Here is a 27,270-nt window from a genome sequence, read left to right on the forward strand (position 1 = left end):
TGAAGGGATTCCCGAAATGCATTGGGAAAACGGCACAAAATATGATTTGTTTAATATGAGGTGGAAATGTGAATTGTTAACTAAATGTCATATCAACGAAAAGTTGATTGGAAAATTGAGTATTGTTAATTCCGTTATTCCTTCTTTTTGTTTATCATTTGGTTGATTAGCCATAAGGAATATATGTAAGCACTATGTACGAATGGGCTAAGTAGAAATTGCTGCAATTAGTTGAACATTCGAATTTTTGTAAAAAGAGTTGCTTTCAACAAACTGCACCGTAAGGGTTTGAGTAGTGCACCTTGTTATATGTGACAGGATCTGTACAAATTCACTTGTAGATAATACAGCCTGACAGGAGCTGGTCATGGTACAAGGTAGCACAGATTGAAAAAAAACAGAATAATTAGATTATAATATTGTATTCAGTAATAAAATTGGTGTGCAGGTTATACCAACTCTCAAAAAGTAACACAATGTCACAATTTAAATTAAAATAAAAAAGCAGACCAATGAGGAAGTTGTGCCAGCAAAGGGCACTGCCGCTTTCAAAGTCCAACTGCAGAGCATAAAGTCAATGTTGGAGCTGGTGTCAAGGCACACCTCACTGCCCTCCAGATTCTGTACGGCCATCTTCTGTCAGGGATCAGCAAGCAGCACCAAGTCGGCGCCTTGCAGCTGGAATCGCTGCCAAAGAGCACGAAGACAGGCCATGTCCCTCCCACCACTGGAGAGTGGGAGAGAGGAAAGGAGGGCAAAACTAGCCTCACAATGGAGACAAGAGGGACAGCCCTGGGAAAGCAGGCTTGCCAGCAGCAGCTCGCTCCAAGCGAGAAAAATAAAGCACCTGCAACGTAATACGATTCACATTACTGAAAGTTTGAGCTATTGGCGTTGCAATATTGCAACATCAAGAGCTCAACCTTTGTATCTTTCCTCTCTCCCTGCCACCAACACTATTCCCATACTTCACCTTTCCATCTCAAATGCTCTTGACCAATCTCCATCTGCATCTTTTCTTTATAAATCCCTTCAAACACCTGTTGAACGCACTAAATCCAAAGTTGAGTTGGCGTGGGAGGATGATTTGTCCCAAAATTGGCCCCCTATTCTTTGGGATAAAATTTGGTCTAAAATTCAAAGTACTTCTAGAGCCGCCAATACTACCCAAACCTTATTTTTTATCTATAATCGTACATTATACACTCCCGCAATTTTATCTTCTTTCTCTCCAGACACTTCTCCCACTTGTTGGTCCTGTCCCTGCCCTTTGGCTGATTTGAAACACATGCTCTTTGAATGCCCTCCCATTCTCCATTTCTGGCATTTAGTTTGGTCTCAAATACAAAAGCTTTTTGAATTCACTCTCCCCTTTTCAGTTCTTCATGTTTTCCTAGGCTCCCTTTCCCCTGACCTTTCTGGACCCCACTATAAACACAAACTACTTGATCTCCTGATAGCCATTGCTTTCCATCACATTACATCACATTGGAAACAAGCTACGGATGTTTCTTTCTCTGCATGGTGGAATGCAGTTTGTTTTAATCACCGTCTAGATACCAATTTTGTCTCCCCTATTTCCCTAGCAATTAAACGCGACCTTCTATGGCTTCCCCTCACCGAGTATTTATCTAGAATTACCAGACCATCTCCCACTTCTCCACCACGTAATGTTGAAGTTCAAAAACCACCGTGAACTGTTATATCTTCGTATATGTAACTTATTAATGCATCCTAATTTTCTTTTTCTTTTTTATCACTTCTATGATGTATGATTCTCATGTTTTTCCCCCAACCCTCAGTATTTCTGCAATTTTAAATTCCATTGTTTTTATTTCACATTATTTCTTAATCAATATTATTCTGATGTAAGAGAGTTTTCTTGTTTTTATAACTTCTGATTGTTTTTTCATGAACTGTCTTTTCTTCTTTATGCCTTAATAAACTTCAAACTTAAAAAAAAAAAAGAGCTCAACCTTTTAGTAATGTGCAACCAATTGCTCTATTTTCTCAATATTATATGTTTGTAGTAACCAGCGCCACACAAGCAGCACGCTGTGCTGCTTACGAAAAATTTACAATGTTGAAAAAATACAGTTTGGTGAACCGCATCGATGAAAAGAAAGGTGCGCTTGTCGACCTATTTTTTTTAATATTGTACATTTTCTGTGAGCAGTGCAACTGTTGATTACAAAATATATATAAATTTAAAAAAATAGTTTGGCGACACGCATGAGAGTAAAGAATGGCACTGCCCCATTGTTTAAGATGAAGGCGTGCCTTGCTGCCGGCAAGCGTTGCAGTGCACAGCACTGCCCATCTAAAGAAAGGGGTCTGACGTGCAAGTGCGGCATGGGGCGCTTGGAAACATAAAATATTTGCAATGGTATAGGTCTTGCATTTGCGAGAATTTAATCTATTGTCATTTACAATGCCAATAACTAAAACTCTAATAAATGCAAGACCTATTGCATTGCAAATGCTGGTTTATATTTTTCCCTGGTGTCTGGTGGTCCTTCACTCAAGCATATGATGGCTGGTGGCTAATGCGAGGAAGAGCCAGTCCACCACTCCACTAATACACCTTTTTCTTTTTTTATATCACCTTGAGGTCATAACTGTTTTTGATCCTCTAAATCTACCCCCCCCCCCACCCTTTTAAAGGAAAACGAATATGTCTTTTTTCCTAAGATGATGAGAAGTGCAGCTCGACTACTGGAAAAGCAGGACCGATAGCCCACTGATGTCTTTTCATAATTCCCTGGTGGTAATATGTAGATCTTCTCAGCTCCTAGCCAATGGGAAGTGTGGCTCGATGGCAGGAAGGGGTCTACCCTCTCAAATTCACCATATGTTGTTTCTTTTTTATCCATCACTGGTGTCAAATCGGCTTTTTGGGCTCCTTGGGGTGAGAAAGTTGTTTCAGCAGTGTAGATTTTTGCCCCCCCATCCATTTATTTTACAGACATTTTTCATGGTGGCTAGTGCTGCTTTCCAGCCCTCAAAGGCAGTCAGGTTGGAGCTATTTCTTCATGGGAGTAATGGGAGGCTGCTGTTGTTGGGGAGGGAATGGAGCTCCCGTTCATGCCTTAGGGGGGAAATCTGATGTGCGGATTCATGTTTGCTAAATCCTCTGCACTAGAGGCGTTGAAAACGTCTTATACAAAACAACAAACATTTTTTATTTCCACCCCCGTTCGAATATAGTGAAAAAGAGAACACATTTACAGAGAAATACATTACTGCTCCAGAAGGCTAATGACTAAAAATATATTTTTGATTCCTTACCTTATGGGAAGTGTTCAGATGAATGACGTAAGAGTACTGGATAAAATCATATTTTCAAGCTTGCCCTCTGCACTAGTCATAATGCATTTTTTTTAATTCATTGCCAATTTATATAATGCACAAGTCCACATCTAATTCTAATACAAACTCTTACTGAACGATGCAGCATGTGGGAAACACATTTGGATATGTGTGCTGCCCTACCTTTACTGTACCATCACTGGATGCACTGATTATGTAATGCCCGTCCTGCGTGAAAGTTGCTTCATTGACGAAAGAGGAGTGACCTCGGAATTCCTTCAAAGTTTTGCCAGATTTCAAGCCATGGATCCTGGATCAAAGAAAGCAGAACATTTCAACAATGAAGAAACAAAGAATCTAGGGCTTTGTTTTCTCTAACACAATTAATCTGAAACTGTGCAAGAAAAAATAATTCAAATAATTTACAGAAATGTTCAGTTCAAGCATAAATTCACACCATGTATTTCAGGCTGATTAGAACAGTTCCGTCAATCCAAATGGAATGCCACTTTTTAGGTTTTAGAGCTCAGGGTGTGAAATTACATGTCCCATTTACTCTAAAAAATGACGGTCCGCCTTTGCAAAATAATGGCAAATTTAATTTTATGCTACGAGCATCTTACTTTTAAGAAATACACAAATATATCGAACCCTTGCCCAACATTTTTACCAAAAATGTTATGGCTAAAATGTGTACTAATTGCTTTGGAATGAAAACATAACATGTTTTAGGGTTTCAAAACTGGTATAGTTAGAGCATTGAACAGGAATATGAGAGGTGAATAATGAAAAATTTCAGTAAAAAATGCACAAACACGGTCTTTCACATTATTTTTGCTACAGTGTTAAATGTTTTAATTTTTCTAAAAGACCATTCTAGATGGACCATATTTCAGTCCAATATACAAATCTAGGAAGGGTAAAAGAAGATTAAATCGGCGTGACAAACCTGCGATACGGGTTGGCCATTTCGGAGTGACAAATTAAATGAAAACAGATACAAAAATCTTTTTTTTTTAAAACACAGATGTCAGGCTGATGATCTTCACCTGTGGAACTCCAGGGCAACTAACCAATCCTCGTGATGAGTACTGCTGTTCTCCCAGGAACCACAGAAGCTAGACACTGCCAGGACACCATTTGGCAACAGTGTTTAATAAGTCTCCTTCATATTATAGGAAGCTCACGGAATTGAAAAGTATCTCCTTTTTAGGCATGCGTTTGCAGAGGGTTATAGGGTCAAAAAGTCAACACTTACACTTGGAGTATGGTGTGGAGTCAGACGCCAAGCTGATTTAGCACATCTTATCAATCACAACAAAGGCAATGTCATCTATTCTTAAAAAGAAATGAAGATTTATGCAAAAATGAAACAGATAGGTAACTTCATAGCAGGTCATTACATTAGTAGGAAAACTGGACAAGATTCTCTTGATACTCTTTTTCATGGCTGTTCTAGAGGCTACACACAGGCGCTAATGATTCAATTTCAAGAGGAAATTCGGCATTAGCCAGCGTGTATCTCTAAAGCACATAGTGCTTGCACTTCAGTCTTACTCAGTTTGTCATTGTGCAGACAGCTGTCTTGCAGGGCGGAAAGGGGCGACTCAGCAGTCGCTTTTGAAAGTTGATTCTGCTTCAGCTCCATGCCTGCAAGACTTCAATGGGAAGTTGAAGCACAGGCAGTGCGCATTGGCTGGAGTACTATGACGCGACAGAGAAGGACAACTCAAAGCAAGAGTAGAAGTGCATCTGTTCCGCGTAGGTGGAGGCTACATCAGATCATAGAGACTTTGGGCACTAGTTGGGAAAGAAATCACTTGTCAGGCTGCAGCACACAAGGCTGCTCTGTAATGCAGAGTTAAGAGAAAGCCCTGCAGTATACAGTCACATTTGCAGTGGATTTGTACTTCTTTGTTAGGAAAACTATCTCTCGCTGCACTATAGGGAACCTTCGGGTTAGGCTGGGTTGCAGGAACTCATCTCTGTTCTTGTAAATCTTCACGGTTTGAAAGTACTGATAGAGCATTCTGCTTCATGTGGGCTGGATTGAGGCAGGATCTCCAGAGCTCAGTCTCTCCTTCCTTTCAAGATTAGGCTCAGTCCTTATCTCCAGAGAACAGCCAAAGATTCCTTCCCCTCATCTCAGCCTGTTCTTGTACAGGTTCATAAAGCTCAAGTCAAAAAAGTGAACGTCCCATTAAGCATAGGGCGTTAGCACATGAGTAGAAAAAGTGGCAGCTGGGCTCCTACCAAATAGGCACTTAAATGTGAAACCACTGGATGGGACCAATCGATTAAAAGTGCATTTCCTAAAGGTGTGCCACAGCTTCATGCTAACAGTTGGGACAAAGGTCATCTGCAAGGCTTTGGGAAGCTGTGTTCACTACCCCTGTACGCTTTTTATACCACCACTGTGCTTTCCGAGAGTGACCTCAGCATCTAGTAAGTCTAATTATGCCCTTTTGTCTGCAGACTCCCTGGTTGGCTGAAGGGATGCTACCTTGAACCCCAGAGAGTCAGAGTACTGGCCCCTCTAGCCAGAACTTCGTTGAAAGTTTCAACTCAACAATGAAGACGCATGCTTTAGCAGTAGGAGAGAAGAGAGACAGCCCCAATTGGTACTTTGGCATGGCTGCCATTTTCCCTCTGGACTAGGCATTAGTCAAGGAAAACATTGCTGCCTGACCTGCATGTAGAAGTATGACCTAACTACCTGACGGAGGTACTGGAGGGTGCCTTCCAGGAAGAGTGACATTTTCTAAAAGAAACTGACTAGAAGGAACTAGGTCAGCCATCCAGATGGACTAAGACTGCCAAGGAGCTACAGACTTGCAAGAGCCTTGTTGCCCAGGAGAAGCAAAAGATACACCCATTGCCTTTACAAGACGAAAGTGTGAGTCTGCAATGTCCCATACCAAGACCATTCTATTTTAGTGCCTGTATTTATCTTCTTTGTCGCTCCAGTGGGCCCAAGACGACTAGAGTTCATCCACCAGGGTGGGCTCACCTCCCATCTGCCAGAGGTCATTCTAAATCTAGAAACTCTTATCCCATTTTTCCATTCCTTACGGTTCTGGTGATATTTCTGAATGAAGCTGTAGTCACTTTTATCAGTGGCTAGATCAAAATCCAGAGGCCACCAGTGCCACCGTGACTACCAACCATCAGAAAAAAACCCTCTTCCTCAGCTATTAGATCCCGAGATACAGGTCTCCGCAAGAAAAATGCACACGTTAGACTATCAGTGGAAACTGTCCCACTATTTTGTAATCCGTTTTCAAATTCTGGGACCAGTTTGACTCTTTACAGATCACTGAACTCCAGTGCCTTGGACTATAACCCCTCTCCCCTCCCCCCGTGGTGACCACTGATCAGCCACCTGGATACTACAAGAAGTACCAAAGATTCCTGAAGGGGGAGGGATTCTTTTTGGGTCGAGGTTTTAGTGACAGTCATTTTAAAGGCTACAGATTGCGCCCTTTTAAGGGTGCCTCCTTTTACGAAGGATCATCCTTGGTTACCACAGGTGGCTTGATCATAGTAGGGCAAGGATACCAGGATCTGTGACTTTATAAGAATCATTTTAGAGAGGAGTACTGCTTTTGAAATGCAAGTTCAAATGCAATTGTAATTAGCAGTTAGAATCCTCAACATAAGCCGTGGAGACTGTTTTTCTAAACAATCCGGACAACACTGAGACCGAGCAGCCGTCGAGTGACGTCAGCACCACAGAGAGCTACTTCCAGAGTGGCCCAGCTGTCCTGATTTTTACACCCTCAACCAGCGAGACCAACAACAGCAGGTACCTGCGACACACAAGCCCAGTCGACCTAACCCCTCAGCAACCTGAGCGCCTTTGCCCGGGACAGACTGCCCTGCCTTGCTCCCAGGACCCTTGTGAACCGAGCCCTCATTGGGACCTCCTGGACTTGTCTTCAAGTCACCCTCCGCAGCCTGTTTCCAGGTGCCTCCACCCCATTTTCTACGTACCGGCGTAGAGCACACAGCTCCCAACCTGACCAGCACCTCTGCACCCAGATGCCCCAGGGCAGGTAACAAGTAACTGCTGGTGGTATTTTGGAACTCAGCCCCTTACGACCGCAAGTCCAGAAGAAGACCCCGAAACCCGTTTATAAATAACTGTATGTAACATATGCCTTTTCTCCCATAGGGAAGTGTTGCTGTGTAAAGAGGCATTGAATTGAACTATTGACTTACCTGTAAAAATCATAACTCTTAAAGTACTTACCGGATAAAGAAGAAGTTCTTGGTATCAAAATGCATATAAAATTCCAAGTTGTTTTTCTAAATTGGTCTTGGATTTCTTCTTGAGTGTGTGTCTCATTTATTGCCTCTGTGGGTTAAAAAAATGCTTAGCACTACCCACTGATACACCAAACTGCTCGTTCACACAACCTCAAAAGAGAGCATTTAGTGTTGGGATATTATTTGTGCGTCCGTATACAAAGCTGGGGCTTGCCTGGACTCTTCACACTGTGTACCTCATTTTGGTTCACTATATAAAGAGCCAGCTTCCTACAGTTTGCATAAATGTTATAACCCACCCAGAAACAGCAATGCATTAATAATCAAATTTTTTATGTTCAATCACCCGAGTACTACATGTATTCCTTTGTTTCCCTTCTAGGCGCTGACCAAAAGCACAATTAGAATACTGTGGAAAGGTTACCGCATTCACAGTTTGTTATTCTCCGGATGGTCCCGTGGATGACTCCAGTTCCTGAGCCCCTTACGAGAGGACGTTATCGTTATTCTCTTGAAGCTGTTGCCTCCAGTTCGATGGACTTAGGTGCTGTGTTACATTTTAGCCGATTAGTCAGAGAAAGAGTATTAAAGATGGTGCTGTTAGTAGGCTCACCAAGGAGCCGAATATGGCAGATGAGTGAGCTCGGAACTCAGCGCTGGCCCGGAATTTATCGGCATGTAAACTGCGACCGGGGACAGGGGTACGCCCGCAAATCATGCCCAGTGGTGCAAGGACGCCGGAGGCCCCTTTTGGTGCTGCTGTGACCCCCCGATCTGCAGTGGGAGCTTGAAAACTACATCGCCAGTTCCTGGAGGCGGCGGACAAGATGGCGACCCACGAGTGACTGCAGAGCTATCGAGTGCCGAGCCTGCTTCTGGCTGCTGCCGGCGCTCCGCGGGCGGGCCTGCGCTCACTACATTGCTGCTGACTGTGTTGCCTAGTGATATCCTCGTGGCACCCGGCGGGGATACAGGTGTGGCCGAAGTGAGCGCTGCGGCTGCAGAAGGCACGGAGCCTGATTGGGTCTCGTGCACCTGGTGTGCAGTCTCTACTGCCGCTGATCGGAGGACGCCTGCAATCGGTGACTACTGGGGTAGAGACAGTGGGGTCTGATCTAGCATCTGGGTGCCTCTTTACACAGCTGCGGGAGGTTGGAGCCACAACACCTACTCCGGGGCGCAGTGGCTAAGATGGCGGCCCGCGAAGTTGAGGACGGTGGAGTCTGCCTTTCACTGTGATCGGCGTACTGTGTGCGAGCCTGCAGGCCCTGCTCTGCCACTGCTAGCGTAGACTAGTGATGACTCGGCATCCCTGGCGGGAGTATTGGTACAGCTGAAGGGGAACGCTTGTACAGCAGCTATACAGCCCGCGGAGCCAGGTTGGGGCTCGGGCGCCTGGCGTGAATGCCCTGCAGCCGAACAGCGGAGGTTGTCTGCGGCAGATGCCTGATGGTGCAGGGACCGTGAGACTGACCTGGCACCTGGGCGTCTCTTGGAAGGACCGAGGGAGCTTGGACCCCCCTGCCGCGGGCAGCGATAGACACGTCGGTGGCCTGCAAGCAATTGCCCTTGTGAGGTGAGCTGGGCCGGCTCTCCCCTGCGGCCTGGGCTCTATGAGCAGGTAGGTGGTGCCAGCTGAGATCCTAGGTGCGTGGGGCAGTGGCGCAAGGGTGGCCTCCGTGGGCTGGCGGTCTGTCAGGGCCTGGCCTAGTGATGTGGAAGGTACGACGGGGGAGCGGCCTGAATCCTGGGCCTACTTGGTGACGCTGCGGTGACCTGGCGCTTATACTCAGGGCCTGTGTCGGGGCCCGTGGGCTGCTGGTCGGTTGCTGTCCTCTGGATTCTTTCTCTGCAGGGGTGACGCTTGATACCAGCGGCAGAAGCCTTCGGCAAGTAAGTGCCGCCCAAGGGGCCCGGCCTAGATGGAAACCTGGGAACCTGGGTACCTTGTTGGTGTCCCCTGAGTGCGGCGTCTGCCCGAGGTCGCCTGCCTCGAGCGCTTGCCTCCTGGGGTGCGATGTGACTTGCTGGCCGCTGCCCCGGGGTGACGGAGTCACTTTCTAGCGCGATCCAGGGCACCCTGGGCTGGTCGGTGGGTGGCAGGAGAGGCTCAACGCCCGGAGGCGCTTGGACCGCGGCCGGAGTGGGGACACGAGACTGCCCCTAAACGAAGCTAGGATTGGCCTGCGACTGCGGAGGGGTCCACTTTTTCGGGATCTGCATCAGTGTGCTAGTTTGGGCATCGGGGTTGTAACCTACCTGTGAGGTCTGTGCCCGTCATTGGGTCCGGAGAGTAGATATGCAGTGCCGACTGCTTGCTTGGTTCACAACTCGGGCTGGTCCTCCAATGGAAGGAGGATCAGCGCCATGGGCAAGCCCCGGGGTTGGCAGGTTGGAGCTTCGCAGGACCCGGACGATAGTGCCCATGAACAATTACAATTGTTGCGGACACCCTGATACAACAGCAATTCGACAAAATATTGGAGGCCATAGCGGACACGAAACCTACCCTCAACCAGGACAGTGGCAGTAGGGTTGGGTCTCTTATGAGAGGAACACAAGAAGCACTCTGAGAGAGTGAAGGGCACTGAAGCCAACATTCCATGTACATAAGACTCTGGAACAACAGGTGGGATCCCTCTTGGACAGGGTGGGTGTTTTGGAACTGAGAGCTGAAGATGCAGAGGGGCGAATCTGCCGTAACAATGTTCGGATTTTGGGCCTGCCAGAGGGAATCGAGAACAACGACATGGTGGCCTATCTTGAACAATGGCTGCGCTCTGTGGTGGCTCCTGAGGGCCTATCACCTTTCTACACTCTTGAGAGGGCCCACAGGGTCCCGGCCAGGCCCCCAGCGCCCACCAAGACAAGTAGTGGCCCGTCTGCTTCATTTCCGGAACAGGGATTTGCTGTTAGGAAGGCACGCACGGAGGGTCCCTACACAGTGGATAACAGTAAGGTTTCCCTTTCTCCCGACTACACCCTGGAGGTGCAGAAGAGGCGGGCTTCCTTCTTGGAGGTTAAGAGGGCCCTGAGTGAGGAGGGTATGCAGTACTCCCTGATGTTCCCACCCTGATTGCGGCTTGTGTTGGATGGCACCACCCATTTTTGTGGGAGCCAAGGCAAGGCCTGGGACTGGATTGAGTCCTACAAATCCAGGGCCTGCGGGCCCTGGAACTGAATTGAGGAAACCAGTAGAACTTGGGAAGCGCTCCCGGGGACGTTAAAATGGACTCCTCCCACAGTGACAGTGTGAATATGTCGGTGGTGCGCCACACACAGCTGATGAAGTTATCTGATGTGCCCTGGTCGTAGTGATGACTGGCGCACTCGGGGAGCCTCTCGACTGATCTGCTGACGGTGATTACTGGCACAGAAGCTGATCATGTTTCGTGGTGCTGGCGCAACCACAACTGTCTGTGCGCTGCAGCTATGTTGTCCTCTGCTCTTATTGCCCACCCCCCTTTGAGAACGTTACTAGTGTAAGGCCTCACTAAGGGTAATGTTCCACATCTTCCCGAATCCACTCAGACAGCATTAGTGATCCGCTCCCCAAGTCCAAAGAACCTGATGTGGGAGTAAGACTATTGGCTACTCTCCATATTGAACTTAGACTTCAAGATTTTGAGTAAAGTATTAGCGGGTAGGTTGGTCCCGCATATGAAATCCCCGATTCACCCCGACCAAAACGGGTTTATCCCCACTCGAAGCACCTCCTATAATCTCCGTAGGCTCTACTCCGTGCTCTATCACGCGGATACCCAGCACTTGCAGCAAATGGTGGTTTTCTCGGTAGATCTAGAGAAAGTTTGACATGGTAAGCTGGGAGTTCTTGTTTGAGGTGATGCTCGCATGGGTGACGACTGGGTGTGGTGGGTACAGCTTCTCTATGCCTCGCCCACTGCGAGGGTCAAGACAGGCAGAGCCATATCTAGGCCCTACAGGACCTCCTATAGCTCCAGACAGGGCTGTCCTCTTTCCCCGCTCCTGTTTGCCTTGGCCGCCAAGTCCTTGGTGGAGCAGTTCCGACAGAGGGGGAGGGGGGGGGGGGTGGGATGGGATTGCCTTTGGGTGGACGTTGCCATCACGTCTCTCTGTACGCCGATGACCTGTCGCTGTATCTTGCGGACGCAATTGGGGGTGGGGGGGCTGCTGTGGCCCTGCAGATCCTCAGGGATTTTGCTGTCCTGTCGGGCCTTAGCATCAATAAAGCTAAGACCTATTTTCCATAGCAGGGCCCTAAGCTAGGCCGGAGGAGTTACTGCCTGATATCCTCTGGGCACAGCGTACATTTAAATATTTGGGCATACAAATTTTCCACGACCTGGAGGATCCAAGGTATGGGAATTTAGGTAAGGCGTTGCGCTCCCTCCACTCTTGCGTTCATTTTTGGGTTTCTTTACAATTGTTCATCATGGCCCGGATTAAGCTGTCCAAGATGGTAATGTTGCCTAGGCTGCTCTATTTTTGTGTGAATCTCCCAGTTCTTATCCTGGGAAGCTGGTTTAAACCTCTGCACGCTCTCCTGCGGCTCTTAGTCTGGGGTAATGGACGCCCGCGAGTGTACCAGCAGACCCTACCGCGCCCTGTTTCGGAAAGAGGTCTAGGGGTGCCCAATTTCAAATTTTATATGCTGGCTGCCCAGCTCCAATGGTTGGTGCAATGGGTGGAGGGGTGAACGAGGAGGGAACATGCTTAGCGGATCCAGCGGCTAGTCATGGACTAGTGATGTCAAAACTCTTACTGCCGGCCATGTCTGTCCCCTCCTGCTCTCTTCTGCAGCGTACAGCCTTCCAGGCATGGAAATTAAGCTGTAGCGGGCAGCAGCACCCGGCAAGGTATTCGCCCTTGATTCCCCTAGTGGGTCTTCCGCAACGGGGTCCCTCAATCTGTATTTACGGACACCCAATTGGCAAGATGATCAGAAGCTGGTCTGGAAACTGTAGCAGATTGTAATTTCGACAAAGGTCTGATCCCATTTGCGGACCTTATGGAAGATAGTGGACTTCCCCTCGGGCCAGTTCCTGCGCTACGAAGCAGTGACGCGCGCCTTTGCACTGCTGTGGGGCTCTGGAAGGGAGGAGCCGGACGCACCCTCTCCTTTATGTTACCATTTAATCTGGGATACTGGTCTTTATGCCGGTAATTATGACTGGGTCCTTCAAAAGGCCCTACTGCAATCGCAATATACTTTAAAGTTCCTGAGCTTTGGGCCAGTGATGGGGCATTGGACTGCCTCTACCAGGCTTGGGACTAGTCATTTATCGAGAATGAGGTAGTCAAGTCTAGTGTAGGTTTTGTGTGCCCCAGAAAAGTGTAAGTAGTCTCACTCCAGATGGTGTTGAGTCCTGTAAGCAACTATCAGCCCCAAGTCTTCTAAAAGCATGTTTTTCTGATGTTAAAAGGGTCATCAACCCTCCACTCCCGATTGGTCAGTGTTGACCCCTGGACAATATACGAGATGGAGGTCTCCCTCTATCAAAATTGGTGTGAGAGATTACACTCCGTGAGAGCAGATTGCCTCTATCAGGAAATGCTGTTGACCCCGGTAAAAACTACATAAGGAAGCTAATGTGATTGGCTGCCCTCTAAAGGTTCCCTTAATTGCTATCCATTGGCCGATTTATCTTTTAGAGACTACACCACCACTAGCGGATGATGGATCAGAATCCCCACACTCTCGGACCACCTCTTACCTGAAAAATAGTAATGGCAAGGGAAATCCTGTGATTTCAAGCAAATTTGATCCTACTGCAAAGTTGGGTCTCTTGAACGAGCTCCACATTAGTGGGCATTAGAGTTAGTTAGTGAAGGATGGATTGATGTTTAAAGGGGTTAAGGCCCTGGTTGTTGGATATGGCGAGTGTGCTAAGAGTCATGAGGGATGTGATTTGCTAGTACATGAATGTACCCTAAATAGTGTGAGAGGTGTACCAAAAATGGCAAGAAAGCTGCAGGTTCCCCCTCCCCAAACCCCCAACATGAAACATATCAACATTTATCTCAAACAAGTGTCAAACCGCGGGAGGTGAACAGAGAATAAGACTACAATACAAGTCCTCCAAGTCCTGTATGTTGAGGGCAGGAAGGGGGAACAGTAGAAATACCAGTATAAAGGATATGGGGAGTAAAGGTGCTATCGACGGCCCATCACTGAGCTGACCATGTGATACAACCTCAACTGTGACAAAGCGTCACACACCAATAAGACAACCTAAACAGCGACTACAAAATTCCAAACGAATATGGAGTAATGAGGCTATTGCCTCGGTATCCAAAAACTCACCACTGTCAGAAGGTATCTGACAGGAGAAGACAAGAATCAGGAGCAGGTGCTATCGACGTCAGTACAGGGTGAAGGTTCCGCCTCAGCCAGTAGCACCCTTGACCCTTTGTTCAGGTAGGTCGCTCCCTCTGCCACATTCCAGACCCCCTGTGTACCGCTACTACCGCTCCTGTGGTCTGCTGCCTTGCAGACTGGTCTGTTGCTCGTTTTTCACTGCTCCCTATGGTCTGTGTTTTTTTTGGCTGTTTTTGACTTCCCGCTCATTTCCTCTTGTGCCCCTTGTTATTCCTTTTGTTTATTTGTGCCGCTGTGCCCGTCTCTCCCCCCCACCTGCCCCCTCTTGCCTTCTGTGACACTCTTTTCCCGCCGCTTGCATCCCCGCTCCCTCGCTTCCCATTGGCCGCCCGCTCCCGCCTCCCAGCTGCTCCTCCCTCCCTCTCGCCCTCATATGGAGGCTGAGCAGCGGGCGCACCAAAGGCGCGCCTATGGCAAGCCTGTCGGCGCCCGGACCGCGCCAGGCGCCAGGACCCCTGGCCCTAGACGTTGCCAGCCAACCCGATGGAGCTACGACGCCGCCACCCTCCGCACACTCAACACCGGCCGGACCCCCGCCTGCCACCGAGCCACCCCGAAACGCACCCACGGACCCTTCACCTGCAAAGCCTGCAAATTCACCTGCCTCCGGACCTGCACCGCACCCGCCAGACCAGGCACCAGCAACAACCACCTCAAGTGCATCCTGCTTAACACCCGCTCCATCCACAGGTACGCCGTCGAACTCTGGAACCTCCTCGACACAACACCTGGATGAACACCTCCTCAGCCCCCTACATCGCCATAGCCATCCCGGATGGCTACAAGATCACCCGGAGGGACCGCGCCAACCAAACCGGAGGAGGCATCGCCATCGTCCACAGAAACACCATCCGCATCACGACCAACTCAGACGACACCCTCACCGCCACCGAGCACCTGCACTTCCAGATACACACCGACCTCAAGACCACCCACAGAGGCACCCTCATCTACAGACCCCCGGGACCACGCACACAATTCAGCGAAGCCATCGCAGACTTCATCAGCCCGCTCGCCCTCACCTCCTCAGACTACATCCTGCTAGGGGACCTCAACTTCCACCTGTATAACAACAATGACAACAACTACACCACCCTGCTGGACAACCTCGCCAACCTCGAACTCAAACAACTGGTGAACACCCCCACCCACCACGCCGGCCACACGCTTGACCCAGTCTTCTCCTCCAGCAACCACATCTCCTTAAGCCACTCCACCGAACTACACTGGACAGATCACAGCTGCGTCCACTTCAACTTAAGAAAAACCACGGCCCACCACCACCAGCAACAGGTTCCCCGAAGATGCTGGAGCAAGATCACCACCGACCAGCTCACCACCTCGCTGAGCCAGAACCCTCCCACCACCACTACGGACTCCAACGAAGCAGCCCTCAACCTCACACAGTGGCTCACCAACTGTGCCGATGCCCTTGCACCACTGAAGAATCCTCCCAGCAGACCTGGCAGCAAGAAAGCCTCGTGGTTCACAAACGACCTCTAGAACGCCAAGAAATCCTGCTGCACCCTCGAGAAAGCCTGGCGACACGACCAGTAAACAGAAAACATGACAGCCCTCAAGAACGCCATCCGCAAACACCACCAGCTGATCCGCACCACCAAAAGGACAACATTCAGAGAACGACTGGACAACAACACTCACAACAGCAAGGAACTCTTCAGCATCGTCAAAGAGCTCTCCAACACCAGCGCCAGCAACAACGACAGCAAGACCTCTGCAATTCACTCGCCCCGTTCTTACACCACAAGATCTCTGACATACACAACAGCTTCGGCGCCCAGACCACGCACCCAACCACCGAACCAACGACCCCCACCACCAACCTCTGCACCTGGACCCCCGTCAGCACTGAAGACACCACCCACGTGATGAACACCATCCACTCCGGCTACCCAACCGACCCCTGTCCCCACCACATCTTTAACAAAGCCGACTACATCATCGCACCCCAACTCCAGAACATCATTAACAACTCCTTCGCATCTGCCACCTTTCCAGAGAGCTGGAATCATGCAGAGATCAGCGCCCTCCTGAAGAAACCCACCGCGGACCCCAAGAACTTCCGCCCCATCTCGCTCCTCCCTTTCCCCGCTAAAGTCATCAAGAAGACAGTCAACAAACAGCTGACCGCCTTCCTCGAGACAAACTACTCCCTCGACCCATCGCAGTCCGGCTTCCGTGTTAACCACAGCACCGAGACCGCCCTCATCGCAGCCACCGACGACATCAGGTCCCTGCTCGACAACGGGGAAACTGCTGCCCTCATCCTCCTCGACCTATCGGCCGCATTCAACACTTTCTGCCACCGCACCCTAACAACCCGCCTCCACCACGCCGGGATCCAAGGAAAAGCTCTGGAATGGATCACCTCCTTCCTCTCCGACAGAACTCAGAGAGTCTGCCTCCCTCTCTTCCGCTCAGCGGCCACCAAGATAATCAGCGGCGTTCCTCAAGGCTCCTCGCTCAGCCCCACCCTCTTCAGCATCTACATGAGCCCCCTCGCAGCCATCGCATGCCAACACAACCTAAACATCATCTCCTACGCTGACGACACCCAGCTGATCCTCTCCCTCACCAACGACCCCGCCACCGCCAAAGCCAGCCTCCAGGAAGGAATGAAAGACGTTGCGGAATGGATGAAGCTCAGCCGTCTGAAGCTGAACTCGGACAAGACGGAAGTCCTCCTCTTCGGACCATCCCCCTCCACCTGGGACGACTCCTGGTGGCACCCTGCACTGGGCACCGCCTCCATTCCCACAGACCAGGCACGCAACCTGGGTTTCATCCTGGACTCCTCCCTCACGATGACCAAGCAAGTCAACGCCGTCTCATCATCATGTTTCAACACCCTGCGCATGCTCCGAAAGATCTTCCGGTGGATCCCCACCGAAACCAGAAAGACGGTCACCCAAGCCCTCGTCACCAGCCGACTGGACTACGGGAACGCCCTCTACGCTGGAACCACAGCCAAACTACAGAAAAGACTCCAAAGCATACAGAACGCTTCTGCATGACTCACCCTGGACATCCCCCGTCACAGCCACATCTCTGCCCACCTGAGAGACCTGCACTGGCTCCCTGTCAGCAAGAGGATCATGTTCAGGCTCCTCACCCACGCACACAAGGCTCTCCACGACATGGGCCCCAAATACCTCAACAACCGCCTCACGTTCTACACACCCACCCGCCAGCTCCAATCCGCCAGCCTCGACCTCGCCACCGTCCAACGGATTCGCAGAACCACCACCGGAGGAAGATCTTTCTCCTACCTGGCGGCCAAGACATGGAACTCCATCCCCACCCACCTACGGCTGACCCAGGACCATCTCTCCTTCAGGAAGCAACTCAAGACCTGGCTCTTCGAGCAGTGGCAGCACCCCCCCCCCCCCCCCCCCCCCAGCGCCTTGAGACCCTAGCAGGTAAGTAGCGTGCTCTATAAATGTGTTTGATTGATGGATAGCAATTGATTGTTTTATACATAGTGACTGTGCACTGTGGGTTCCCATATAGGGCCCCTCTCCCCCCAGCACTCAGGTACTGGAGGAGATTGTCGCTCAGAAAATCCAGGTTCCTGTATTCACGTCTCTCAGAACTTGCTCCAAGGCAGCCTTATGCTCTGCTAATATCTCTACCTGCTTTGGAGTTCTTCAAACACCATGGCTCTTCACTATCTTCTAGTTCTGGTTTTTTGATGTCAGTATATCCGGGGATAGAGCAGTCTGCGTCACGGAGAGATAGGCTCAGCACCCGGCATTCTTAATGTATCGCCCACTGTTTGCCCTCGCCCTAAAACAGGAGCCAGAAGGAATTTGTAGTGAACATTGTTGTCTTTGAGGAAAGAGACGATACACAGGAAAGTTTAACGCTTGGTGAGAGTCGCTGCTGAGAGGTCTTGAAAGATTAGCAGAACAGCACCACTACAGCGAATAGGGTCCTGCGTTTGAAATTTAACAACCCAACCCGAAGCATCACCCAAAAGTTAACACTGCCCAAACTGCTCTATGCTAAAACTGCTTTCACATAACCAGTACAAAAGCAGCCATAATAAAGTTAATAGTTGACCTTCAAAGTTTTTTTAGATCAGTTTTAAAGAATATTTTAACTGCATGTTAATAAAGTCATTTTCTCATTCTATAATTAAGTACCAACTGGTCATCCAGTTTAAGGATTTTCCATTGTGGTACAATTGCTTCCAAGTTTCTATGACCCCCCCACCTTATGCAGTAAACATTGATTTCTCAACCTTGTTATCCAGGCAAGTACAAAAAGGGAGAACTTTGCCATTTCAATTGGAGCAGTTTACTACTGTCGCCTAAGGATACAAAGGTAAATGACATTAGTTATACCAACTACTGCCCAGTAAAATCTGACTACCCCAGAACACCACAAAATGGCTTTAAAGTTTTCCCTCCAACATTAGTGGCATCGTGCTCCAGCACAGAAGAGGTGACACGTGATCTTTTCTAACGGGTGTTGCCATTCTAGTGAACACAACCTAACATTAATCCCTCTTACTTATATGTGCCAGGTTCTATCCTGCTCCTAAGACTGTGTTCTTCAGTCCCAGTCCCTTTCTTGGCACACAGAGGGCATAGCTTCATTTCTGCATAAAACAATGAAGAACTAATCAGATTAAATTTTCCCAAATACAACACACAGTTTTTGTGAGGGTCAGCTGTCATGAACTGCTTAACATGCATGGAGAATGGAAAATGAGGGAAAAGGAGGCATTTCGAAGTAGCACCTTATGTGACTGAGTGGGCTGACAGCTACAACACCAAGCGAAGTGTTCATATAACTTCACACTCTCTTTGACAGTGAGGACTTACACTGTTCTTTGTCCTTGTGCCCTGCAATTCACACTGGTCTCTGACTATCATGAGGTTTCAATTCACATTGACCCACTGTACATTGGGTGCTATTTCTAAAGTGTTGGCTGACTTTCATCCTGGTGAATACTGCACTCAAAGTGTACCTTGTGCTCTAAACATCTACTTAATGAATGCTCTGGCACTGGATTCCTCAGATTTATTCAGAGTAGAAATATATCCTATGACAGTTTTCCTGCTTTTTGTCTTTGAAACACAGCTTTTTATCCATTTGCTTTTCACATTATCACTCAGAATCCGCAACCATTACATTATTTAGCACGGATATCATACCACTGTGCAACTATTGAACCTGAACTCTAAGCATATTACATAAAAGATCCCTTTGGGCTTCAGATAACATATCTACTACTCAAATTACTTCATATTTATACTATACTAATTTTCAACACTAATCCTTTATGAGTTCGAGTGGCATGCTACTAGCCAGAAAAGCGCTTCAACACCCATCAGGGGTAACAAGTGCTATATGAATGCAAATCTTTCTTCCCCTTTTATCTCTCCGCTATCCTTCTCACTCCAAGTAACAGACTAATATCCACCACTGAAATTACCACATATTTCACCATATTAATTCCCCACTAATCCTTTATAGGCTTCATGAATAGCATGCGTCAACAAGCGAGCGATAAATACAAACCTTTGTCCTCCTCTATCCTTCTGCTATCATTCCAAATCCAAATAACTGACTAACCTATCCACCACTTAAAATGTACTTGCATGTTTCACTATACTAATTCAAAATGAATCCTCTATGGATCCAGGAGTAGCGTGCTACCCGCCAAAAAAGCGCTTCGACGCCTCGTCAGGGGAAGTAAGCGCTATATAAATGCAATTACAATACAATACAATACATACACTTTTTGTGGTCATTTCCAAGGTTTTAAAATGTGGTAACTTTGCATTATGTTTAGGATTGTGGTTCATTTATTTACTGATCTTCCAAACTGTAAATGTGAGTAAATGACCCTGAAAGAACTTTCAAGTCATAAGCACCACGGTTCCTAGGAATATAGGGTTGTCCCTCATTTCATTTGCAGCAATAAGGGGGAAAAGCAGGAGCTGAGTGAGGATGGTTGGTGACATGCAAGTGATGGCTAGGCTCAAGCATACTTCAAGACACACAAACAAGTGTAACTCAACAAAAAATATAAGGGAAAAATGACAATTTCTTTGGAAGGAGCTTTCTGGTCAAGCCCATCATATGCGGGTCAGCAAAGCACAGGATATCTTCATTATCCTTTACATGAATGTAATCAAAACAGCAACATCACTGAATAGTTTACATTTAACAAAAAACACAAATGCATTTGAAAACCGGTCTCTCTTATGTAAACCTCACCTGATAGTTTGGTCAAAGGAAGCACTGAGAATCTGACTACTGTCTTTGGAGAAACTGAGACAGGTGACACCTTTGCTGTGTGCACGTTCAAACCGCCTTAAGCACTGGCCACTTTGAATCTTCCATACCTAGGGAAGACAGAGAAACATGGTCAAAAGGACAAAGTGCACTGAATAGCAGCTACTACAGTTAGCAAAAAAATATGTGTTTATAAAGAACAATGCTTTTCGGATTTAGGAGATTGTATGCTAAAATGTACCTCAATTAAATTAACAATGAAACGTTTAGGCAAGTTAAATGTTTTGGGAAGATTTTTTGGGAAACTACTACAAATGAAGAAATACAAGGTGTAGAGCTGGTGAAAAACTAGTACTAGGAGTAATCCATTTCATCATATGAATCATCATAAGAAATCATTTACTGCTCAGGTAAAGAGGATGGACATCGGGAAATCAACTTTTCAAAAGCAGAATTTAACTGAGCCCAGTACTTAATTTGTTTACAAAAAGGGTGCCGGAGCACTTTTTAAGAGGCTACTGCACCTTCCACTGCCTATTTCCCCTGCCAGGGCTAAGAATGATAGTACATCACACTCCTAAAAGTGTGACGATTCAGACTTTAAATAAACATTAAAAACGCCTAATGCATGCCACCCACGCTATTCTTATAGCTTTGGGTCGCAGGTATTAGTGATTTTAATGTTTATTTAATTATCAAACAACTGTTGTTGTGTTTCTCATAAAATTATACAAACCACACCACCGTGTGACAGACTGGTATAACAGCCGGTGTTAACAACAAAGTGCTGGTGGTGAGCACCCGAAACCACAGGCTCAAATTAAGCACTGTCTGTGGCCAAGATTCAACATGGGAAAATCTATGATTTTCATACCATTTGAGAACTTCTTGTGATCACGTAGCATTATAGAACACCTTTTAAAATAATTACAACTTTACAAAAAACTTTTTTTTTAAAAAGACACCCCACCTACCAAAGAAAAAAAAGAAAAAAAAAAAAGAAAGACAAGAGGCCCTAAGTGTGAATAACTAAATGCCACATGAAGCTGTAAAGCCACTAAGATCTCACAATGCTATCTGGCTCCTGCCAATCCTAAACCATCTAAAGACAGCTTCAACCTCTACCTTGCAGATTGCCGTGCCACTTTCCAGGCACTAGTTCCTTTTACCTACTCAGCTCCTCTCATGGAGAATGGTTCTGGTGTTCACTTAAGCCTTCATGTATTCCACCTACAGTGACAGCCATACACCTATTTCACAGCTGATTTTGCACCCTGCTTAAGGCCTGCAAATACAGCTCTCTCCTCTCCAAACCTGAGACATGGGAGGTACTCTTGTTGCTTTCAACCACATTGTTCCAAGAAGTTACAAACACATTGCTAGAGACCATAAAAGGAGCTACAATACATGCTAGTGAATGCTGCTCCATACTTCACAATCTAAAGATTGTATGAACCATGTAATGCTATCTCACAACAGAACAGTCTTTGCATCATGGAAATGCTGTGCTCTCTCTCCCTTTCCTGGCTGACTCCTTCTTGAAAGGTTTGGCTTAGAGCTATTTAAGCAAAGGTTAATGGCAGTTTGTGGACTAGCATTTGTATGTGGTCATTGTCCAATAACACTTCCACAATATACTTTGCTTGAAAAGCCTAAGCAAATCCTAACATCAGTCTAACCATGCCACAGCATATGCCTGATTCAGTAGGTACTCGAGTGTCCAGCCAAACTGGGAATTTCAAGAGATGTGGGAATACTGCACTTAAGATTCCCCTCCCCCACACAGCTTACAGCTTTCATTAACTAAATGTTTGTGACATTTCCATGTGTGAAATTGCTAAAAAAAAATACAAATTGAGAATTACAGGAGGTAACACAGATTCTCACAGAAATCCTTCATTTTAATAGCTATGCGGCGGCTCCAATCAGAATACAGTGATGGTACTGCATCCTGGAATACACGATAACCACGTTATCAGTAATTCTGGGAGTGGGAATATCACATCTGTATAACCGACCACCATGTTATATTGCGCAATTGAATTTAATTACTAACTTTTGTATCGCACGGAAACTACCCAAGGAAATCAAAGCACCTTAAAGACTAGCAGTCATTTATGGAGAACATACAGAAAGAAAAGCTGATAGCTTAATAGAGGCAACCCGAGATACATACAGTTATTCACATATAACAATCAGCTGTTAGGAATTAACTAGTATACATAAGCCACTGCGTGTCAAATGAAAATATATACAAGATTTACATATTACAAACAGCTACATAGGGTGAAACAAATAAGCAGTAGATGTATATCAACTGAAGGGTAGCCCTTGACCTCAGAATGACTCACGCTTATGTGGTTTGTTTTGATATAAACCCTCTGTGTGCCTGTGACACTTCTATGATTAAACGGTTAAAGTCTGAATGGGCACCTCAAGCTGAATTTGTGATGTACTCCCTAAATAGCTCCAGAAATGCATAAAATAAAAGTCTGTGTCAGACAGTTCTGGACCCTGGTCTAGAAGTCATGAGCCGGTAGTCTCAGCTATATGACCTGGCAAAGCATACGCTGACATGAAAAGAATGTGCAGGAATTTGCGCTCCACTTCAGCATTTGAAAGTCAACAAGTGATTTAAATGTGGCTGACTTTGTTTTAAACTTATGCAACTCAAGGAGATTACGTTTTTGGTTTCTCAGCTCCAGTTGTCCTCCCAGCCCTACCTCGCTTCATGACCACAACTCATGACTTCACATTATTGCCTTGGGTGCACTGCCCTTTGCTTCCTAATTTTCTTGTCTTGCTCCTCATGATTTATTTTCCCCTTTTGCACACTAATCTCACATGAATGCAGCAGTCTTTAACAGACCCATGCAACTTAGCATCATAGCAGAATTCACTTTACAGTTCTTCAGCAAGATAAATACAGCTATCTAATTGACTCAATAACTCAACAATCACGTGTACACATACAGTATAGAACAAGCAATGCAAGTGTAGATCGAAAGCAAATGGTACAATATTCAACGTAGATGTCTTGGTTTCTTTAATTAGTATTTCTACAAGGCAGCCAGCCGACACGTGCTTCGTCAGAGAAACAGTGGTCTCCGGATTCCCGGACTGAGGTGGAGCCGCCAGGACGCTAACATTGCACACTGCTCAAGTGGATGAGGCAGACACACACACGTGTCTGACTTAGATGGGCGCTGAATTTATCTCGTTATATCGTATTAGGACCTTTGGTTGATGGGAGGATTGTGTCCCATTTTGCGACCATACTGGCGTTATTTGCTTTTCCGCATATTTTTTTTACAAGATAACTTTTTCATTCCAAGCTACGTGACTGGACCAAGCAGCGCGAGTGCCGGTTTGGAATTATCACTGACATCACGATTACGCCATCAGTGGCTTCACCCTCCAGCTACCTGTTTTCCACGGAAATAGAAATCTCGAGTTTGAATGACACTTGTGCCTCACCGGGTTGCAATTAACACCGGTCTAGAGACTACACTGCGCTTTGAATCATTCATACAGCCCTGAAGAGTCGGAGACCACTGTTACTCTGACGAAACACGTGTCGGCTGGCTGCCTTGTAGAAATACTAATTAAAGAAACCAAGACATCTACGTTGAATATTGTACCATTTGCTTTCGATCTACACTTGCATTGCTTGTTCTAAATACTGTTTGTGTGCACGGGATTGTTGATATATGGACTTGTGGTAGGGTCTCCCTACACAGAGTAAGGGGTTATTAGGGCCTCCCCTTCACAGTTAGCACCATACTTAATTGTTTCATTCCGAACACACCAACGTTAATAAGCTGAGCGCCACTTCTTCCTAAATACGAAAACCCTGTTCTCTAGCATCAATCTAATTGACTCAAGTAGATCATAAAATTGGTCTCCAGGCAGTCACGTCGCTCTGCACTGGAGGAATCTGGGCTTTATTTCTGCAGAGCTGTCTTTTCTTTTAATTTTCATATTTCCTTGTGCTCGTTTACATTTAATTCTTCTCCACATTCCGTCTTGGTTACATGTTTCTCTTTGTCACCATTGATTGCCTGGTAGATCAACGGGCAGACAACATGAAAGATTTGTAGAAGGATTAAGAAACACAGGTAAGTATAGGTTTCATATCAATATATCCATCTACAGATAAATGTTAGTTGATGCTCAGATCAGGTCCTCGTCCCAACCACCAGTCTGCAAGTATCACATCCAATGAACTCACTCAGTTGGGCAGCACAGCATAGCCCCACAACAAAGAAAAAATTATAAAGAAAAGTTGAGATGAGGCTATAAGATCAGAAACACACATTATGCCACATCATTTTACCTTTATCTTTCCATCTTGAGCTCCCGTTGCCAACATTTCTGTGTCTCTGCTGAAACACATACAAAGCACAGCATCATCCATCATCATGAAGTTGTCTTGAGCCTGATACTTCAGATCCTAAAGAAGAGGAAAAAAGAAACCAAACAATCTGTCACTTAACTCTGAGGTGAAAGTAAAAGCATTTAATGTCATTATGTAGTAAAAATGTTGGTTGTGCGAATTGTCTTTTTTTAAAAGACAGAAGCTGGATTTACAGGTACAAGTGAACTTAAATACAATTTTAAAAACGGATTAAAAAAAATACCAGAAAGTATTTATTTGGAAACATTTTATAGTGCTTAATGATTCCCCAGCTATACCGACCTTTCTGATTTTTCCAGTAGTGAAATTCCATACTTCGATGAATCCATCCACAGAGCCAGTTACTAGGTATTGGCCATCTGGAGAAAACCGTGCGCATTCCACATGTGACTTCTGGCCAAACTGCAAACGGGGAATAAATACAATTCAGTTTGATTAAAATATTTTTATTCGCGATTATATTTTCGGGCTGAAGGAAGGAATTTAGGACACTTTTAACCAGAAGACTTATGAATAATCTTTTACTCACTGTTGGTGATTATTTAGAAAATTTGGATGCTACATTTAGGAAGCTGGCTCGTTATATAGTGGACCAAAAAGAGGTACACTGAGTAAAGAGTCCAGTCAAACCCAAACTGGTTTACAGAGACACAAATGACACCCCAAATGCTCACTTTTTTGTGGTAGAGTGGGTGAGCAGTTAGGCATATCAGAGGGTTGTACAGGCACTCAATGTAGAGATGATGTAACCTCTGAGATGGAAAGGCTAGCTAACTGTTGGTCGATGGATGGATACTATGGGGTGGGGTCTTTATACATAATAGCTTTGTTCCTTCTTCAGGATTAATCATTCGGCCAGCAAGAAGCTACTGCCCCACTTTGTATGCTGATGGAGAAGGTGAAGTCAGTGATTCAATTTCAGTGCACATTTAAATGCATGGCAGACTGAAAGTCTCCTCCATGTGAACGTGCTTTTAGCGTCATGCACCTTAATTACATGAAGAAACTGGTTGTTCAGGCCATTCAAGTGATCAACATAAGTGCTTAAACCGCCACCGAGAGAGAATTACCTTGAAGTGCAGACCCACTGATACATATTGTTCATGTGAACTTTAAATTCTTTCAGAATTTATGGGTGCCTACATTGTCTAAGAGTGCTCTGAACCACCTGTAAGGCGGGACTTAACAATATATCAAACATCTAACAAGGACAAAATCATAGCAACAAGTTAAAAAGCACATGAGAAATAATAAAAGGGAAGGTACAGCTCAGAAGTGAATGTTTTCAGGGGAATCTCACCTTAATATGCCTACTGAGCTGAGTTGGAAACCTCTCCTCCTCCACATCCTTAACAGCAGCTTTACCTCTGAACAAGTCAATGGTCGTACCAGGAGGAAGCAGACCTTGATGCTGCTGCCACTTTAATGCCTGAAAGAAAAGGGCAAAGAAGAAAAAGAAAGATGTTATTTCACCTCTCCAGTTATCTTTTTATAGACAAAACTGGTATATATTCAGCCTGCGTTTTCTTAACTCTGCTCGAACCCTTCCAGGGTGGCTTTAATCCAGACGTGGGTAATGGGTCAAAAGATAATGGATGAGGGTGATATAATCTTCTATGGCTGACCTGAACCTTGTGGAATATGTGGCAAAATCCTGGACTGGTGCTCCTGACCGATCCACTCGCCAGATACCACCCACCTATCAGATCATAATTTGTGTTACTGGTATAAGGAGAACCTTGGAGCTTAGACCACTCTGGTGGTGTAGGTTGATTTACTTCTACTGGAAAAAATATATAGTCTGCGGGCACATAATGAGGTCTTCGGCGCAAAAGACTTGCATTAAATCCAGCATTAGTCCTCCTTAGAAACCCAAGTACAACAAGTCAGTAAAAATGCACAAACTCAATGACCAGGCAGAGCTAGCACCAATAAGAAACGTCTGTCTATATTGACAGGTAGAACTAGGCCAGCTAAAAGTAAATACATCTAAATTAGATGTTTAAATCCAAGCCGGTGTAATCTAATGAGTGGAAATCTGCTTTCTCAGCAGAATTCATGAGTCTTCGGGTTAACTGCATTTCGGAACACTGGGCAGTCAATATGGCAAAGATGTCAGGCAACAGTATGAGAAGTATCTAGTTGGGTATTATATGTATATTCTATGCCCTCGTTTTTTGGTAGCCGTGGAAGGAAGGTGTGATGTATCACTTTAGGTGAGGCGGAATGGCTCAGCATCTCACAAAAAAATAGTAGTTTCCAACCCACTCACCTAGCTGCAATCAAAGTCTGAAACAAGTTCAAATGGAGTTTGGAGCAGGGATCCAGGACAACAAACTTTTTTTTTAAATATATATTCACAGAGGAAAATGGCATATTGCACTGGGACCAATTTAGTGCAAACATAGACACCATGTACTTTTGCACAGTTTCCAAATTCAAGAAGCATATCACACATGAAAATGCTGGAGTACGAGAAGGGGTGAAAGACCCACAGTTATCTATGGTTTTCTGGTAGAGATTATAGGAAAGAGAAACTGCCCAGTGACTATAAGCAGGTGCCACCAACAATCTTGCCACAGACTGATTTCAGGCTACCTCATGTTCATCTATGGTTCGGGTATGCTTTGGACACAGCCTCTCA

At 46.2% G+C, this 27,270-nt stretch overlaps 1 protein-coding gene across 1 annotated transcript in view; it reads right to left on the reverse strand.

Moving 5' to 3' along the window:
* Positions 1-27,270, reverse strand: part of SMU1 (SMU1 DNA replication regulator and spliceosomal factor) — a 61,338-nt gene that overhangs the window by 15,797 nt on the left and 18,271 nt on the right. Inside the window, exons 5-9 of the mRNA XM_086961692.1 lie at positions 25,927-26,055; positions 24,909-25,028; positions 24,546-24,662; positions 20,192-20,319; positions 3,493-3,619 (exon numbers count right to left, since the gene is read on the reverse strand). Of these exons, the coding sequence (XP_086817818.1) occupies positions 3,493-3,619; positions 20,192-20,319; positions 24,546-24,662; positions 24,909-25,028; positions 25,927-26,055 (621 nt within the window). The remainder of the gene's footprint in view (positions 1-3,492; positions 3,620-20,191; positions 20,320-24,545; positions 24,663-24,908; positions 25,029-25,926; positions 26,056-27,270) is intronic.

This window comes from Lissotriton vulgaris, chromosome 3_1 (assembly GCF_964263255.1).
Source record: "Lissotriton vulgaris chromosome 3_1, aLisVul1.2, whole genome shotgun sequence".
Lineage (NCBI taxonomy): Eukaryota > Metazoa > Chordata > Amphibia > Caudata > Salamandridae > Lissotriton > Lissotriton vulgaris.